The following is a 19,851-nucleotide window of genomic DNA, read 5'->3' on the forward strand; positions in this document are numbered from 1 at the left end:
ATGAAACATCTTGGCTTCACACTGTCAGCAATCCAATTAAAGTCAAAACAAAGGTTGGAACACTTAATGTTTTCATTTTTCATTCTGTCCCAACTTTTTCTGATTTGGGTTTGTACACAACTATAGCCAAAACAGAAACACAAGCCTCATACGTTCATGTGTTTGATTTGTGCGGCTCTTGCAAACACATCTGTATTCAGTGTGCCATGGTGTGAGTGTGTTGGTTCTGCTGTAAGCGTGAGTGTGTGTGTGTGCGAGTGTGTGTGCGTATGACCCTTGAAAGAGGGGTAAAGGGCAGAGGTGTTGTTTTATCCCCGCTAATCAGTCTGACCTGCCGTGTCGGTCTCCACGCTGACGGCACCAGACATCACAACATCATAATTAGAGCCCCCCCCCCCGGGGGGCTTCCTGAGAGGTGTGCTAATGCTTTCTAAAAACATCTGGAGAGAGAATGGGGAGGGGGTATGCTCCATTAGCTCTATGAGAACCTTACAGCAAACACACACACACACACACACATACACATACCAGCTGGTGCAGATGCAGCTTCACTAGTGTTTCAAACACACACACACACAGCCAGCTGCTGCGGGAACAATGTCTCAGCTGCATTGCTCAGCTGGGTCATGGGTTTCATTTCCCACTTGCATTTAGACAAGCCCCGCCCAGTGGGCTGTAACTGGCTAGTGTAGTTGTTCAGAGTGCTCATGATCAATGGTTAAAGGTATCATATCAATGAAGGCTGGATCCTTCTAGCCAATCAGAACAATGAGAGCAAGACACTAAAAGCCAATCATAGCATAGAAAGCAGGACACTAATAGCATATATCCCAAGTCTCCCGGAAGTTGAGGGAGTCTACCGCATATCAGTAATGGCTTCCTGATGCCCGCAAGTCAGATAAATTCTCCAGGAATCTATAACGAGTGGCCCAAGAGGGAACACAAACGTGCACGCAGGCAACACCAAAGTCCAGGTCAGAGGGTAGCTGACCAAAATAAATTTTTGCAACTTGGGATGTCTGTAATAGCCAATCATAATATAGAAAGCAGGAGACACATAGAAACACAGAAGGTATGACATTTGCAAACAATCAAACAAATACAACAGGTAGGACAATTACAACCAATCGTAGAACACGAATAGTAGGGCACTAATAGCCAATGACCACAAGATGGAATATCTGTAACCAATAATAACACAGATGGCAGGACAATTGTAACCACTTATAACATAGAAGGCAACCAATTTGCAACCAATTAGAACTTGCATAGTGGAGAACTAAAAGGCAGTGACCAAATACAAGATGGGACACACTGCATCCAAACACAACAAAGACTGTGGGACAAACTGTATCCAATCATAGCAGAGAAGGCAAAACACTACTAGAAAATGATAAAAAAAAAAAAAAAAACAGGGCAGGATATTTGTAGCCTATAATAACATAGTGGGCAGGGCATTTTTAACCAATCAGAACACAGATAATAGAACATTAATAGCCAGTGATAACAGACACTAACAACAAATGATAACAGACAAGATGGGACATTTGTAACCAATCATAACAAATATGGTAGGACACAACTATCCAATCATAACAGAGAATGCAGGACCATTCTAGCCTACTGTAACAAAGAAGGCAGGAGATTTGTATCCAATCAGAACATAAGAGTAGGGCACTAACAACTAATGAAAACAGAGAGAATGGGACATTTGTTAACCAATCAGCATGGAATCCTTGTATCCAATCATAACAACGAAGGCAGGACATTTTTAACCAATTAGAACACAGATAATAGGCGCTAATAACCAATGGGAACACAGGATATAAGATATTTGTAGCCAATCATAACAAAGAAATTGGGACAAAATCTATCCAATCATAAGAAAGAATGCAAAACAATAATAGCCTATTGTAACTTAGCAACATCATAGGTCCCACCCTAGACACCATAGCAACACCTTAACAACCACCTAGCAACGCCATAGCAACCTCCATGGATACCATAGCAATGCCTTATCAACTACCTAATAGAACACAAATAACCAATGATAACAGAGAGCATGGGACATTTGCAAAAAAAAAAAAATTAAAACACAGAAGGCAGGACAATTCTAGCCAATCAGAACAGAGAAGGCAGGACATTTGTAGCCAATGAGAACACAAAGAGTAGGACACTATTAGGCAGGACACTTCTAGCCAATCTAGCCAATCAGAATTCAAGTAGTAGGCTCTAGTAGGCAATCCTGAAGCAGGAGGCTGGACACTATCTGTCAGTCAGACAGGACAGGGCTACTACCAGCCAATTGTTGCGCAGGGGGGCGTGGTTTGCCGGAAAACGAGTGGATAAACTCACAACTCTGATTAAAAACACGTTTATCTGGAAGCAGAAACAGTTTAAAACAGAAAAGTTTCCCACAACCAGTCAGACCAGCACAAGTTTACACACAGCACCAGTTTACCTCCCACAGCCACCAGTAAAACCTCTTACTCTCTGAACTCCTGATTAAACCTCCAGAGACCCTCTTAGACCCCCTCAGACTTTCACTGCGGGTTCTGGTAAAAAGTGCAGAAACTCACCTGGACTCGCCAGCAGCTCCGCGCGCAGCACGCAGACGCAGAGCGAAAGCGCGCGCAGGAATCCCCTCAGAAACATGCTGCAGCCTCGCGCTCCCAGCGCAGTCATCTGCTCCCATCTAAAAGCACGAGCCGAGTCCGGACAGCCCCGCAGCGCAGAACAGCAGAGCACGAGACTTCAGACAGAGCGAGGAGTCTTCACACCCCCTATTACACCCCCCCCCCCCCCATACACACACCACCACCTTCCCACAGTACACACCCCCCTTACACACCCAACTCACCACTACTGATACAGTAAAAAAAAGTTCCAAAAAAAGTTTTTACAAAACAAACAAATGCAAATGAAAAAATGTTTTTACAAAAAAAAAGTTTTTACAAATAATAAACAAAAGTTTTACAAATGAAAAAAGCTAAAACGTCAAAAAAGTTTACGAAAAAATGGAAAAATACCAATAAAAGTTAACAAATAAAAAATAACAAATAAAAAAGATTTTTTTTTTTTTACCAAAAACACCATAAAGGGTTTTTACCAAAATGTAAAAAAACTAAATTAAGCCAAAATTTATTACAAATTAAAAAAACAAACAAAAAAATTAAATAAAGAAGTTTATAAATGAACAAAGAAAACAAAGTAAATAAGTAAACAAGTAAAACATTTTATTATACATAAAAAAGGTGGAACAAACAATTTATTGAGTGAAGATTATTACACTGCTTCAACTTAATTTAAAAACTGTGTTAACCTTAGAAGTCAGTTTGGAATTTGTTTTAAGTTTTTTTTTTTCTAATTTAACCAATTATTTTACAGTGGTGCTTGAACATTTATGAACCTTCAGAATGTTCTATATTTCTGCATAAACTGACCTTAAAATTTAAATAAAGAGAACCAAATCAAATGATACAATATAATTAGACATAGTCAATTAAGACCAATTCAATATCTTATACCACTGACCTGATTGCAGTTCATACTATCAAGTGTAGCACGACTGCGTTTGCCATCTGTCTTGTAGTTCTTCCATCTATCAAACTCTCTGACAATATCACCTCTCGTTTTATTCTGTCTTTGGTCACTGAGCTTTTTAAACAAACATCACAGCTTTTTAGACTAGCTAGCTTCCATGGCTGCAGCCCTGCTGTTGTGTTTTTTAAACCTGTCAACCTGGGAGAGTGGTATCAGTGTTGGGAAATGAGCAGCAGGAAGAGTCAGAGGCCACACTCACACAGACTTGTGTGACATATCACATATCATGTTTCTCATGCAGTGGTTGACTGTGTGGCTTCAGTGTTGAAGGCTATAAGAGCAAGTTACAATATTTTGCGATAATGAATGTGATAATGTGGTTGGGCACAGCTGGGTTCTTGTGTTACGTTTTAATTAAGGAATGAAAGAATAAAGATTAAAAGTTATTAAAGGTCTCCTTCTGCTAAAATCCATTTTTCTTTGTGAAATTCTATAGGTCTTTTTGAGTTGTACATGCTGCAGGGGTGAAATCTGCGCGAGCTTGGGGATAACGCTGAGCGATGCTGAGAGTCTGACGTTAAGTGAAGTTTAATTGGTAACTTTATTTAGCACTCAGTACTATATCTGTACAACGTAGGCTGTATCTCTGAAAACATTTAGTCCTTTGAGATTTAGAGCTGTAAATTTGACTGTAAGGGGGGGCAGGTAAGTGTTCTCTGTTGCAGTGCTGTTAGCCAATCATAGGTGATATATTTGCATGTATAAATATTTATGAGCAAGAGCGTTCTTCAGAGACCACTAGTTCAGTTATCTAAAGCAAGTATATAGAAACACCGGAGCACTTTTTTTCTTTTTTTTTTTACAAAAAAAAACGTCTCACATGGCATTCATTCATACCAAACATTTTAAAATGAATAAAAAATTATGAGACCTTTAACTTAAATTAAACACTAAAATCTGCTAAAGTTTCATGACTCCAGGCTTGTGTGGAGAGTTAAGTTCTCTCGCTTTTCTCGCTCGCTCTCTGTGAGGCTACTTTGCCAAGCAGAGCTTACAGGAGCTCCTAGGTCTCGGCCTATACTGATCCAGAACCACCTGGACATTCGGAGGGGTCATATGGAGGAGATAGACTGTGGATCTTGCCCTAATGCCCTGTATGGATTTGCCGGCTGGGTTAACTGGCTCCCCTGTCCGGCTGCATCTCCAGGGGGAGGCCTTTGGCCTGGACAGTGTATCCCCTCACATTCTGCTCAGGCTTAGTAGAACTCCACTTGATTGGATTGCAGTTTCGACCAAAAACATGCATTATTGTTTTTCAATGTCTTGGAATATTAGCTCATTCACCCTTTCTTTCGAAATCAAGGGTATTAAACAGAGTTTTTCCTGCTTTTATTGGAATAACTGTCTCTACCGTCCAGGAAAGGCTCTCATAGGTGCATTTCCAAAAACTTGAAAACATATGATTTAAAGTACTTGGAATATGATTTTCACAGCCCTGAAACAGAGATTCACTGAATGCTCTCTGACTGATGGCTGCATTTCACTGTTAACGGAGCATCACATTAGGTAAGCAAACTTACCTAAAAAACTACCTAACCAATGATGGGGTGTATCTGTTTGGGTTTGGCAAGGGAGATGGGAGGGATCGCAAAAAATTCTAGAGCCTACAAGGGGGTTGCACAGTTAGAAACGTTAAGAACCCTTGCTGTAGTATAATTTCTTCTCTTGAGTTATATTGTGTAATTAAACGTATACTTTTAAGTGAGTTAGATTGTGATACAGTACCCATACCTTTATTATAGTACACTTTGTTCTTTCAAATGATTTTGATTGTATCACATTGCACATTTTAATTTTTAGTTACATTGCAGTGCAGTTCTGCTTTTTAAATTTAATTGTGTCTCATAACATATAATTTCACTATAGTACAGTTTCTGTTCTTCTGATTGAGCTGGATTGTGTCACATTATGCTTATCTTCACTATAGTACAGTTTCTGTTCTTCTTATTGAGTTAGATTGTGATACTGTACCCATACATTCACCATAGTACAATCCTCTAATTGAGTTGGGTTGTGTCACATTATTCTTATCTTCACTATAGTACAGTTTCTGTTCTTCAAATTGAGTTAGATAGTATTACATCATAGATACCTTCACTATAGTACAGTTTCTGCTCTTGAAATTAAGTCAGATTTTGAGAATTTGGTGAAGTTCCCCTTAAAGGGCTTAATGCTTGTTAGCATTATGACAGTAGGACAAAAAAAGCTAGCAGAACTGTTGGTGCTTAAATCAAAACAAAAATCTAAAAATATTCCACAGGCCTCTGCTCACAAAACCTGGCAACATTTCAGGAACTGAGGGTCGTAAGTCAAAGCCTTTGGCCTGGCCAAAGTTCTCCCACTGTTTTGGTACTGAGGGGTTAGTGGAGCGGCTTTTCCGCTAAGCCTGAGCTTTAGCAAGAAGATGCCTGAGTAAATTTCAGAGCAGACGCCACGCTGGAATGAAGGATAAGAGGGTTTAGGGTTGGCTAGCGAGGTCAGAGGTGTGTTAGCCAAGCAGATCTGGCTTTTCAGGCCCTCCTGTGGATGGAAGCGCAACACTAACCTTCTCTCTGCCTTTTCATTATATTGGAAGAAGTTTTGTGTGTGCTGTAAATCTGCTGGAAATACCCATCATTTCACTGTACTATAGTTTTTGCTCTTTTATTTGAGTTTGATTGTAATACAGTGCCCCGAATTTCATTATAGTACAATTAGATTGTGATACAGGAATCAAATTTTCAACATATTTCATTTTCTGTTCTTAAAATGAATAGAAGTCAAATAGAAATAAAACTTTGGTTAGATTGTGTTACAGTACACATTATTTCACTACAGTACCGTTTCCCTGTACCCATATAAATAAAATAACCTATACTTTTGTTATAGTACAGTTTTAATTCTTTTAATTAAGTTGAATTGCAATGCATTAGCCATACCTTCACACAGAGTTAGATTTTAATTCAGTACCAGTATTTCACTATAACACAGCTTATGCTTTTTTAATTGAGTTAGATTGTGAAACAGTATCCATATTTTCACTATAGTACAGTTTCTGCTCTTTTAATTGAGTTAGAGTGCGATACAGAATAAATATTTTTAATAAAGTGCGGTTTCTGCACTTTTAACAGAGTTAGATTCAATGCCCATACATTCACAATGGCACAGTTTCAGCTTTTCTAATTGAGTTAGATTACTTATGGTACACATATTGTTTTATTATAGTACAGTATATGCTATTTTATTGGGTCACATTGTAATACAATAACCATATTCTCAATAAAGTATAGTTTCAGTTTTTTTTATGAGTTAGATTGTGTTATTGTACTCATATTTTGTTTTATAATAGAATGTCTGTTCTTTTAATTGAGCTACTCCCACTATAGCACAGTTTCTGCACTTTTAATTGAGTTAGACTGTGATTTAGTACCTATACCTTCACTATTGCACAGTTTCAGCTTTTCTAATTGAGTTAGATTACTTATGGTACCCTTTTTTTATAGTACAGTATATGCTCTTTTATTGGGTCACATTGTAATACAATAACCATATTCTCAATAAAGTATATTTTCAGTTTTTTTTTTATTGAGTTAGATTGTGTTATTGTACTCACATTTTGTTTTATGATAGAATGTACTATATCAAAGAAGTAGGTAATGTAACAGAATATAACTCAATTAGAAAAGTTGCTATAGTGAAGGTATGGGTACTAAATCACAGTCTAACTCAATTAAAGTGCCGTAACTGTACTTTAGTAAATGTATGGATGCTGTATCACAATTTAAATAAAATAAAAGAGCAGAAAACCTTTACTATAGTTAAAGTATGGGCACTGTATTACAAGATAACTCAATTAAAATGAGCAGAATTTACACTACACTAAAGTTAAAGTATAGGTACTGTATCAAAACGTAACTCAATTATAAAAGCAGTAACTCTACCATAGTAAAAGTATAAGTAGTGTATCAAAATGAAACTCAATATAAGAGCAGAAACTGTACTATATTCAAAAAGTAGGTAATGTAACAGAATATAACTCAATTAGAAAAGTTGCTATAGTGAAGGTATGGGTACTAAATCACAGTCAAACTCAATTAAAGTGCCGTAACTGTACTTTAGTAAATGTATGGATGCTGTATCACAATTTAAATCAATTAAAAGAGCAGAAAACCTTTACTATAGTAAAGGTTATTTGCTCATTAAATTGATTTACATTGTAATACAACATCCATACATTTACTAAAGTAAAGATTATCTGCTCTTTCAATTTATTTAAATTGTGATACAGCATCCATACATTTACTAAAGTACAGTTTTGGAAATCTATTTGAGTTACACTGTGATTTAATACCCATACCTTCACTATAGCAACTTTTCTAATTGAGTTATATTCTGTTACATTACCTACTTTTTTATTATAGTACAGTTTTTACTCTTTTATTGAGTTAGATTGTTCACTATAGCACAGTTTCTCAACTTTTACCTTCCATCTGCTCTTTTTGAACTCCTGTTTGTGAAATGTAAAGCCAGAAAAATGTGAAGCTGAATCCCCACAGCTTATGTTTCACACTTTCCCACCTCAAAGCTCGGTGTTCAAGGCGAGACAGCGCCCGTCTGATGCTCGGCGTGTGAGCTGCGGAGGAGATGTGATGTCCCAGCTTCCTCAGCACAAAGCTTCAATAATCGATAGAGAACAAGGCCAATTAGCCAATTAGCTGCAGCTCTCACTGCGCTGAGCTCAGCGTGGCTCCAAACCACCAGATATAAACTCGACTGCATGGAGATGATGTCACTCACTGCGTTCTGCACGGAAGTCTTTGATGTTCTGTTTCATTCTACTTCTATTTCATTTCACTTAGAGAACAGCTTAACTTTACCTGGCCATTAGCATTTGATGGATTTAGGAACCAGGTACTAATCACCATGATTTCGTTACAAATACAGCTCTGAAAAAAATAAGAGACCACTTAAAAATGGTGAGTTTCTTTGATTTTACCAAATCGAATGGAATATAATCAAGAGGAAGATGGATGATCACAAGCCTTCAATCAAGCTGAACTGCTTGAATCTTTGTACCAGGAGTAAAGGCATAAAGTTATCCAAAAGCAGTGTGCAAGACTGGTGGAGGAGAACATGCCAAGGTGCATGAAAACTATGATTAAAAACCAGGGTTATTCCACCAAATATTGATTTCTGAACTCTTAAAACTATGAATATGAACTTGTTTTCTTTGTTGCATTATTTGAGGTCTGAAGCCTCTGAGGTATTTTTTTGTTATTCCAGCTACTTTTCATTTTCTATTTTTATTTGGAATTTGGGAGAAAAGTTGTCCATAGTTTATAGAATGAAACAATAATGTTAATTTTACTCAAATATATATCTCTTCATTTTTTCCAGAGCTGTATATTTACACTGCCTGGCCAAAGGTCAAGGTGACCAGTTGGATTTAAAGAGCCACTAAACCCAAAATCATATTTTTTTGTCCATTAGTAACTGAAATGTGTTCCTTTGAATTAATGAAACGTACCTTTAAATATTAAATTTTATAAACATTTCCTAATCTTTAAAAATCTATAAATGTATTCCGTGCTATAGGCATGGATGTTGAGTCTGTGTACTTTGGTGTGTACTTTTGCACATCACAATATGCATATCAGTCAGTTAATAATACTGCCCCTCTGCTGACGTCCAACCATCTGCGTCCCACCGCTATCAGAGGCACACTGTTGCTGCTGCAGCCAATCAGCTACCCCTCTGCCCTGCCTCTAAACCCATACATCACCCAGTGCCCTTCCCAAACTACTCCTTACATTTTTTAGCCTTTTTTAAATTTGAGCTGCAGGTGAAGTCAGCTAAAATCAGGGGGTTTAGTGCACCTTTAATTAAGCAAATAGGTAAGAGCCTCCCATTGGATAATTAGTACATGGGTGAATATGTTACAGCTGGCAACAAGTTATTTAACCCTAACTGATGCAGCATGTGAAAAGACACTATGTCTTTACTGGATTTATTTTCTATCCAAACCCATCAGTGAATATACACAAGTCTTTGAGTTTTATGTGGAATGTCTATCATAAAAAGTGGCAAATACAATAAAATAGGGCACAACACCCTGAATAATATATCCCTCCTCTATATTTAATTATATGTTAGCATTTCCTACAAAACCCATTCTGAATAAGTTGTGTGAATGATGTTCCACTCTGAACCCTTCATTTATGTCAATCATTTTATAAATAATTGGTAGAATTGTTTGTCTTATCGCCCCCTAGAGGTGGGTAAGAGTACGACTCTAAATAATGACTGGAAATCGTTTGAAGGCCCTTCATCCTCTCCATCTGAGAAAGGTCAAAACCTTTTCAGACTAAAGGTCAAGACTTTTCATCGTAACATTTCAGCATGGAGACATAGCTGTCAGGCTGAAATAAATAAATATATAAATAAATAAATATCTTAGTATTAAAGCAGTCGGAATTGTACTGCTGTTCTGAATGAACTGATCGTTTTAGTACATTTTTTTATTTTGATTAAAAGTGTTAAACAAAACCAAAATACTCTGTATGGGGTGATGTTAACCTGTGGTATCTGAGGCTGGTGCAACAGAGGTTACTCTTGGTCTTCCTTTCCTGGGCGGCCCTGATGAGTGCCACTTTCATCATTAAATTTTGATTGTTTTTGCGACTGCACCTGAGGATTCTTGAAATGTTTCAGATTGACTGACCTTCATTTCTTAATGTTTTTTTTCTTTACTTAGTTGAGTAGTTCTTGCCATAATCTGAATTAGAACATTACTCAAATAGGGCTATTCACTGTATACCTGTAACTCTACCTCTTCACAACTTTACAACTGATGCTCTCAAACACATTAAGAGGCAAGACATTCAAGTAATAAACTCTTGACAAGTTCAGCACAGCTGTTAACTGAAAGCCTGAATTCCAGGTGACTCTACCTCATAAAGCTTACTGAAAAAATTCAGCCAAGATGTGCAAAACTGTCTCTGTATAAGCAAGAGGTGATACTATGAACTATTTTAAATGTAAAAACATATTCTGGTTTGTTTACTTAATCATTTTATATGTTTTTCTTCACAGTTTGAATGACTTTAGTATTAATCTACCTTATAGAACATTTTAAAATAATGAAAAATTAGAATTTAAGGTGTGTCCAAACTTTTGACTGGTACACACACACTCTCTCTCTCTCTCTCTCTCTCTCTCTCTCTCTCTCTCTCTCTTGTCACTGTACTCTGTTGAGAAGCTGTCACAATGCACTGGTGAAACACACAAGCCTACTTATAAACACTGTTTTGACGTTCTGTTGACAAGCCATCAGCTTGCAATAAAATCTTCTGTGTGTGAGTGTAAAACACAACTGTAAATGATAAACATGGAGGCATACAGATTCCATAAGGCATCCTGTGATTAATTTGCCCACATATGTTTCAGCTGGGCCTGTAGATTCAGTTTCTGAATCAGTTTCTCTGATTTTGCTTTTTATAGGTATAAGTTTGAGTAAAATAAACATTGTTGTTTTATTCTATGAACTACGGATAACATTCCTCCCAAATTCCAGATAAAATATTGTAATTTACAGCATTTATTCGCAGAAATTGAGAAATGGCTGAAATAACAAAAAGATGCAGAGCTTTCAGACCTCAAATAATGCAAAGAAAACAAGTTCATATTCATATTCAAGTTTTAAGAGTTCAGAAATCAATATTTGGTGGAATAACCCTGGTTTTTAATCACAGTTTTAATCATGCGTCTTGGCATGTTCTCCTCCACCAGTCTTACACACTGCTTTTGGATAACTTTATGCCTTTACTCCTGGTGCAAAAATTCAAGCAGTTAAGTTTGGTTTGATGGCTTGTGATCATGCATCTTCCTCTTGATTATATTCCAAAAGTTTTCAATTTGGTAAAATCAAAGAAACTTATCATTTTAAAGTGGGCTCTTTTTTTCCAGAGCTGTATATCTGAGCTGTTAGTGTCCCTTGTATCACTACTAGGAGTGACTGATTGTCATATCCAAACTATCCCCTGTAACTGTAGCAGTTTATCCATACCCAAGCAAGGCAGGATGGAAGCACTCACCCTAAGGATGATATTATCAAACCTGACCATCAACAGATCTTGAACAAACACTTAGCTTTGTAGCTAAAAAGGGTATAGTTTTAGTCCATAGCAATTTAGGATTCTCATTCAAAACATCACTGCAAACACATGTGATTATGCCTGTCTGATACATGGCCAAAATAGAAGCCAGTGTAGTCAGTGATCTTTCACCAGGAGGTGCACTACCCAAATGTATTAGAGCCTATGAGAGCCTTTTTATAGGGAAGCTTGGGAAATACTTTTATGCCCCCTTGTGGCAAGATTCAGTCATTGTCTAAAAAATCTCCATATTGGTGTGCTACTGAATCAATGGAAGGATGAATAGATGATAGACTCTGATGAAGCATTTTTTTGTTGTTGTTGGAAAATTCTCTGAAAACTTTGCAAATAACTTTTAAGGAGTTTTTTTTAGTTATTCTTTAGAGGAAACCTGCTGAGTCATCAGGGCTTTGGTCTGTGTGTGTGTGTGTGTGCGTGCCTTGGCCTGGAGTGACTGCCCAGGAGAAAAAACACACACACACACACCACAGTCTTTGATCTCTCTCTCTCTCACACACCATCACAGAGATCCGAGGGACGCCTCCTTCCAGATGTCCACCGATCTGTCCAGTGTGTGAAAACGCCAGCTGTGGGCCGACAGGGCAGGAATTCCTACTGGTGGTCAGTCAGAGACCACCGGGTCATCAAAGAGGGAAAAAAGACCACCTTCAACTCGCTGAAGTGAAGAAGAATTCCAGAACAGTTTCGAACTCAACTCTATGATTAGTTAAAATTAGTTTAAATACAGATAAATTAAGTGCCTTTTATTACAGATTATAGCACAAACCTTTATGGTATTAATGCAATTATACCACAGTTCCATTATCACTATTTATTACAAGATTTTGAGTTAAAGAGGACGAGAAAATAAGATCTGTTTGGTTATAAAAACTCCACGGGTTAAAATAGTTCCATTGTTGCTCTGTTTGTTTGTTTTGGGCATGCACAGTTTACCAGCAATGCCAAGATAGCAATGAACGTCTGACTGACAAAAGTGCACCAGTGTTTTCCTTTACATGGTAGAAATTTGCCAAAACTCACTTTACTGGAAGCTTTGCTCCACCTTTGGGTCTTGTTCTGTAAGTGTGCCACTGAGACTCCAAAGGTTTCTTCAAATTTGACAAATAACTACAAGCTTGATAGCACTTTGTCGCCAGCACAGACTGAACAACCAACCTTGATATTGATGATATTTAATTGATAGTGGGGTGCTTGCTATGTGTGTTTGTGTGTGTGTTCAGCACAAGTGCTAGTTTTAGCCTGTTAGCTTGTTAGCTCGCTCGCCTGTTGTTATTTTGGGGTGGTTGCGGCCAACTGCAACTATTGTACACATAGACTGTATATAAAGATGGACGCCGTGTCGCCGTTCCCATTCATTCAATGAAAATGAAGTCAAAATCTTCCGCCATTTTGGCGATTCTGAGACCAGAGTCTGCGCAGTAGAGTCCAGAGGAGGGAGAAAGACTGTGGAGAGCTCTTACTCATTTAAATAAGCCCGCCCCTGAGGGCTGCCTCGCGGTCACAGACTGCAGAGCGGAGCTGACGGTCTGTTATTGGTCCCGCCCATAACCAGCCCTTTTACAATAATCACACCTGTTTTGAATAGAGCTGAATAACGTTTTAAAAATGAACTCTGTGAGAATATAAAAATTTGACAATATAAGCAGAGGTTACACTAGCTGCTGCATTTAAATAATGGAGGTAGAATTACAGCATATTAGAAAAAAACGTGATTAAAAGTTGTCTGTTTTGCCATTGAAACCTATGGGGGTGGGTGGGGTTACACAGCTTTCTGCAGCCGAACAGCAGGGGGCGCCCGACCTGTGGTGGCTTCACTTTTGAGAGACGATGCTCTGTCCAGCTATATACAGTCTATGATTGTACATTATATTAATAAAGCGTCAACTTTGTTTCTTTATCAACCATGATCCCGATGCTCAGGGGAGATACTTTCCACAATAGCTTCAAGGGCCAGAACGAGCTAAACCCTTCCCTTCCTCTTGTTCTGGGGTAATTCCCAAACTTTGGTTCTTTTCCAGTGGAAAGTTAAGCAGAATTTGGGTTAAAGGGAATTACAGGGCATTTATTGTAGCCTGTATTGTGCTGTTGCAGCACCTAGGGGACTACACACTACAATTCCCAGAATTCATTACATTTCTCACCAATAACCCTTTACTTTAACAACAACTGTGAACCACTTTCTCGTTCATCCTTTTATCACGTCCATCTGGATGCTACAATATCTTTTTAACAAGGAAAATGACAAAAATAGTAACACACAATGACTTGGAAAAGTAATTTTAATCTGATGACTGGACTGGAAAAAATAATACATTAGATTACTCGTTACTGAAAAAAACCCCGGTCAGATAAGAGTAACGCATTACTGACATGACTAGATAGGGCCCTTAGAGTACTTAGGTAAGCATTAGCCTTTTTAGAGCTTTAATGACAGCATTTGTACCATTAAATACATTTATTACTGAGAGTATAGAAGTGCATTGCTGAGCTGATCAGCAGTGCTGGAGCAGGGAAATCTCCTCCCTCACTAATTAAAAGCTGCTTGAAGCCACACAACCTGTGACCCCCACACCTTCACACCTGCACAGGGATGACAGCACTGTTCAGGCCAGGAGTCTGCTTTGAAGTTATCCGGCTAAACTGCAGCTCAAGAACCTGGGAATGAACGACCAGAAAGAGGCCAGAACCACAGATTAGAGCTTTCAGACCTCAAACTGCATCCAGCTGATCTACAAACACACTGCAGGTTCCACGCTCAGGACACTTTCATTGAGAAAGTGCAGTAGGTGCAGTAGGTGTTTCCAATAGCCAGTGACCAGGGTTCGTACGGGTGCTTGAAATCCTGGAAAATGCTTGAATTTTAACATTCTGTTTTCCAGACCTGGAAAATGCTGGAATTTTGGAGAAAGTGCTTGAAAGTGCTTTAAAATTGTAACTGCATTTACATTACATCATTACATTATATCTGACAAAATAAGTTCGCTTTAAGAAAAAAAACGCAGAGCGTAAAATAAAAAAGGCTTTGCTCACGCCTCCACGTTTGTCCGTTTTTTTCCTAATAAGACAAGAGGAGTTGGCTCACGAGGAACCGGCTCTGTTTGCACCTTTGCGTTTTTTTAAACACAGACAGCAGGAGAGTTAGCTAGCCATGCTAAAAGCCAAGCTTTGGATTTATCTAAATAATAAAATTAATAATCCGGGTTACACATTAAATATATGGTAGTATAAGGATAAGCCGAGCCCGGCACTGTTAACGTGGTGTCACCGTCTTCCAACGAGCTGCTGTTGGCTTCGCTTCAGCGCCGTGAAAGAAGCCAATTTAGCTATGCTAAAAGCCAAAAGCTGGGTTAACCGCGCTGGCGAGCGGCTCGTTCTAGGCACTAAAGTCGCGATACTAGCCCCGGAGATCGGCTCGTTTGAAGCACAGAATCCGGTCAAACAGCCCCGGAGATCGGAGGACGCTGACACCGTGCTAACAGTGCCGGTGTTCTGTCGAGTTCTGCTACCCTGTCAAACCGTGCTACCCTAGTGTATGTTTAACCGTTAAATATATATATTTTTTTAATAACATTTTTTATTACTTTTTTACACGATTGTAACACTCAAGCAAACGATGACTGTGAGTCCGGATTGTACAATGCACCCGGAAAAAACGTAAAAAATAAATCATCAGGAAAATACTACGGGTGGGTAACCCAGGTCCAGAAAGTAAAAATCCAACCCAGGTTTTTTTTTATCTGCAGCAGAGCCGCCCAGGGGGTTGGAACAAAGCCCTTGGTGGCATTTTTTTTCTCCGTAGCTTCACAGTAACTGTGAAGTGTGGAGAACAGTTTTGCGATATATTAAATATCGCTGAATCGCTGTTTTGAGATATCACCATTATCATTAATTTACAACAGCTGAAAAGTGCTTAAAAAACTTTTAAAAAATGGGCATTGAAAGTGCTTGAAAAGTGCTTGAATTTTACCTTGTAAAGGTGTATGAACCCTGAGTGACGTAACCAGGGATAAAGGAAATGGTACAGTGGGTGTTTCTAGTAAAATGAACAGGAATGAAACACAAAGTACACAGTAGGTGTTTCTGATAAAATGGTCAGTGAGTGGAGGCTGTTCTGTAATTGTAGCGTGTTGTAAACATCCATCCTCTTATTTCACACCAGAGAGCTGGATTCAGCCGGATGGATCCGTTCATCCCTGGCAATCAATCAAAAGAAACAACAGTAATTTTTATTTAAAAAAAGAAATCGCACAAACAACGTTTCTCCAGGGACTGAAGCAAATGCTCTGACAAAAGACGTCCCTCAGGAACTGCTTGGATTCACACATCAGAGGGCTTGGTGATAGAAAAAAGATTTAGTGTTGTTTTAATAAAGTAAAACCATCTTAGCCACAGCAAAAACATCAAAATGCTTCAAATCTGTTGCTTCTGCTGCTGTATGACTTTAAACAGATGGAAATGATGTTGGAATTTAAAAATGAAGTTGGAATTTGAAAAGAAATAAATAAACAAATACATAAAAAAGGTATTATATTTACTGGGAAATGGCTACAGCAGCCCAATTTCAAAACACTGGAGAGAGTGGTCATCTCCCCCGCCCACCCGTCCACAGATGCCAAGCTCACTCGGGTTGCCAAGTTGAGGACACTGAACCTACACAAACGAGTGCAAGACAAGTTCAATAACTTCTATCATGGCAAGCAATGTTATATACCAGCTCATGTGGATTTTATATAACTTTATCTGCAGTTAGCTAGTTAGCTTAATGCACTGCATTAGCTGTGTTAGCCCAAGCTAATTCCAGTAATGTACAGCCTAGTTTAGCTGATAACATATTAAAGTGTAGCCTGATGTAGCGAGTCAGGACTGGAAATAGACAGCTAAATAACTAGCATTAGCTAGTTGCTAGGAATGGCTATAAGTACTCATTTTTTGGACCTAAGAAATCTACCTAACATATTGTCGCTGTCAGGGTAGTAATCAAATACGACACCTCTGCTCCTCCGCTGTGACTGACTGCATTAACCAGCATAGTCAGCATAGTTAACTAGCATTAGCTAGCATTAGCTTCATTGCCCTCTGCCTTGTTATCCCAGCTTCATTAAGACCACTGATATAAATGCGAACATTTACATTTTAAATTAAACAACATTTTCAGTCCCTAGTAAGCTAACCTAGTGGTTGAGATAAATTTACATGTTAATGTAGTGTTAGCTAACCTGTTCAGGAGAAAAGTAGCAGCTCAAGTCTTTCTTAGCTCTTCCTAAAAGTCTTCTTTACATACTGCACAGTTACAGTAATAAAATACTGACATTAGCTCTGCTGACAACAGATGAGAGTACTTGAACTTTGCATGTTTCCTTAATAACTGATTACACATCCTATTGGTCATAGTATAGACTTGATCTGGCCCTCTTTTTGTCTTGGTCTAGTTTTGATCTTGCCAACTCCTTGTCTTGGTCTGTTTTTAGTCTTGTCTCTTCATCATCTTGGTGTAGTTATCATCTGGCCATTTTTTGGTCTTGGTTTTGTTTTGGTCTTACCAATTTTTGGTTTTGGTCTAGTCTTGGTCTTTTCCATTTCTTGTCTCTGACTTGGTCTTGCCCAGTCCTAGTTTTGCTCTAGTCTTGGGCTTACCCATGTTTGGTCATGGTTTAGTCTTGGTTTTGCCCACTCCTTGTCTTAGTCTAGTCTTGGTTTGACCACTTGAATGAACTGCATTGTAAAGGATTTGTATTGGTCTTGCACTATTTACTACCTGGAAGACATTGGAACCATGTAAGAGATTTTTGGAGCATTGTCATTAAAGTCCCATATGTTCATGGCTGTGTTTAGACTGCTGGCAGATCAGGTTTGTTTCTCAAATCAGATGTGTGGAGCTCACAAACGTATCTAACTGTATGACTTGCTTTGGTGTTAAGGTCAGCATCAGTAACTAACCCTTGGTGCTCTACTCGGATGCCCTTAATGAGATTTGATGAGACTAGTGTTAGGAAGTGATGCCAGAGACAGAAAGAATTTGATATGATGATCCAAAGCATCCAGAAAGAGATGCATCTGTCTCAATTTGAAATGATTGTAACATTGCTCAGCTGATCAGCACAATTTATTATGCTTCCTCACAAAAAAAATCTGGGTAATATCTAGACGTGCCCCAAATTGGATTTTGTCTGGCAGTCTGAAGACTGCCTAGGTTGTGTTTATATAATTTGTGTTTTCACAGAAAACAACATTGTGTTGCCAAAATACATTTCTGTTCTGCAGAGTTTACCACGGTGAATTAGTTCACTGCACTGAGGAGAAGAGGTGGGTAAAGCTGTTTTAACATGTTGATCCTGAGCTATAAGCACTTCCTGGAGGGAAGGTGTGGTGAAGAATTTCACACCTGTCATTCATTTCCATTCAGGCATGATGAAAAGCCAATCACATGATGCCGACTAAAAAGCATACTTTATAAGACTGTATTTGTTCATTCTGCTTTAAAATGTAAATGAATACTCTAGATTAAGAAGTACTGCATAACAGTATTTCAATCTCCTAAGATACTTTGATAAGTTGTAAAGTTGCTATAGAAGAAAACACACCAAAACAGAAGACATGCTGGAGGACTTTTGCTTATATCCTACAAAATGGGTACCAAACCAATTCCATGAATACGTTTGTGCCTATGGTATGTTTGATTATATTACATTTCTACTAACAGGTGCAGTAACACCTTTAGAGAGGGCAGTAGTGAGTAACGTTTGTTCTAAATAACAGGTGCAGTAACACTTTTAAAGAGGGCAGTAGTGAGTTATGTTTGTTGTAACAGGTGTAGTAACACCTTTAGAGAGGGCAGTGGTGAGTAATGTTTGTTTTAACAGGTGGAGTAACACCTTTAGAGAGGGCAGTGGTGAGTAATGTTTGTTTTAACAGGTGTAGTAACACCTTTAGAGAGGGCAGTGGTGAGTAATGTTTGTTGTAACAAGTGCAGTAACACCTTTAGAGAGGGCAGTGGTGAGTAATGTTTGTTGTAACAGGTGTAGTAACACCTTTAGAGAGGGCAGTAGTGAGTAATGTTTGTTTTAACAGGTGGAGTAACACCTTTAGAGAGGGCAGTAGTGAGTAATGTTTGTTCTAACAGGTGCAGTAACAACTTTAGAGAGGGCAGTAGTGAGTAATGTTTGTTGTAACAGGTGCAGTAACACCTTTAGAGAGGGTAGTAGTGAGTAATGATTTTTGTAACAGGTGCAGTAACACCTTTAGAGAGGGCGGTAGTGAGTAATGTTTGTTCTAACAGGTGCAGTAACACCTTTAGAGAGGGCGGTAGTGAGTAATGTTTGTTGTAACAGGTGCAGTAACACCTTTAGAGAGGGCGGTAGTGAGTAATGTTTGTTCTAACAGGTGCAGTAACACCTTTAGAGAGGGCGGTAGTGAGTAATGTTTGTTCTAACAGGTGCAGTAACACCTTTAGAGAGGGCAGTAGTGAGTAATGTTTGTTGTAACAAGTGCAGTAACACCTTTAGAGAGGGCAGTAGTGAGTAATGTTTGTTGTAACAAGTGCAGTAACACCTTTAGAGAGGGCAGTAGTGAGTAATGTTTGTTGTAACAGGTGCAGTAACACCTTTAGAGAGGGCAGTAGTGAGTAATGTTTGTTGTAACAGGTGCAGTAACACCTTTAGAGAGGGCAGTAGTCGGTAATGTTTGATCACCATGTTTCTTGGACTGTGGATCAAAACTTGAGTCCCTGGAGAAAGCCCTCTTGGACATGGAGAGAACATTGAAACTTCACCCAGATAGGGACTTGAACCCAATACCCCAGCACCGAGAGATGACCTTGCTAGCCACTGTGCCACCTATACTGTCACCCTGTATAGATGGGGCTTAACCTTCACCATTCAGTCATATAAGTAGAGCCACATTTGTTCTTGTTTTTTTTTTTTATTCAAGGTATGAAGCATTTAAAACCATATTTTTATACATTCTCTGTATTTTTCACATAGCAGATGATAGTCATTTGGCATCAGTAATGCTAAAAGTAAAGGTTAAACCCAACAATAATATAATTAAACTTGCTATTAGTTTAAAGTTAAGCTTAAGAAACGTCTTAAATAATCTT

At 38.5% G+C, this 19,851-nt stretch overlaps 1 protein-coding gene across 1 annotated transcript in view; it reads right to left on the minus strand.

Moving 5' to 3' along the window:
• The window catches only part of si:ch211-246m6.5 (von Willebrand factor D and EGF domain-containing protein), a 99,888-nt gene extending 97,161 nt beyond the window's left edge, over positions 1–2,727 (minus strand). Inside the window, exon 1 of the mRNA XM_049471255.1 lies at positions 2,580–2,727. Coding sequence (XP_049327212.1) covers positions 2,580–2,685 — 106 coding nt within the window. The 5' untranslated portion in view covers positions 2,686–2,727. The remainder of the gene's footprint in view (positions 1–2,579) is intronic.
• Positions 2,728–19,851: the final 17,124 nt, after the last annotated feature.

This window comes from Astyanax mexicanus, chromosome 23, assembly GCF_023375975.1.
Source record: "Astyanax mexicanus isolate ESR-SI-001 chromosome 23, AstMex3_surface, whole genome shotgun sequence".
Classification (NCBI taxonomy): domain Eukaryota; kingdom Metazoa; phylum Chordata; class Actinopteri; order Characiformes; family Acestrorhamphidae; genus Astyanax; species Astyanax mexicanus.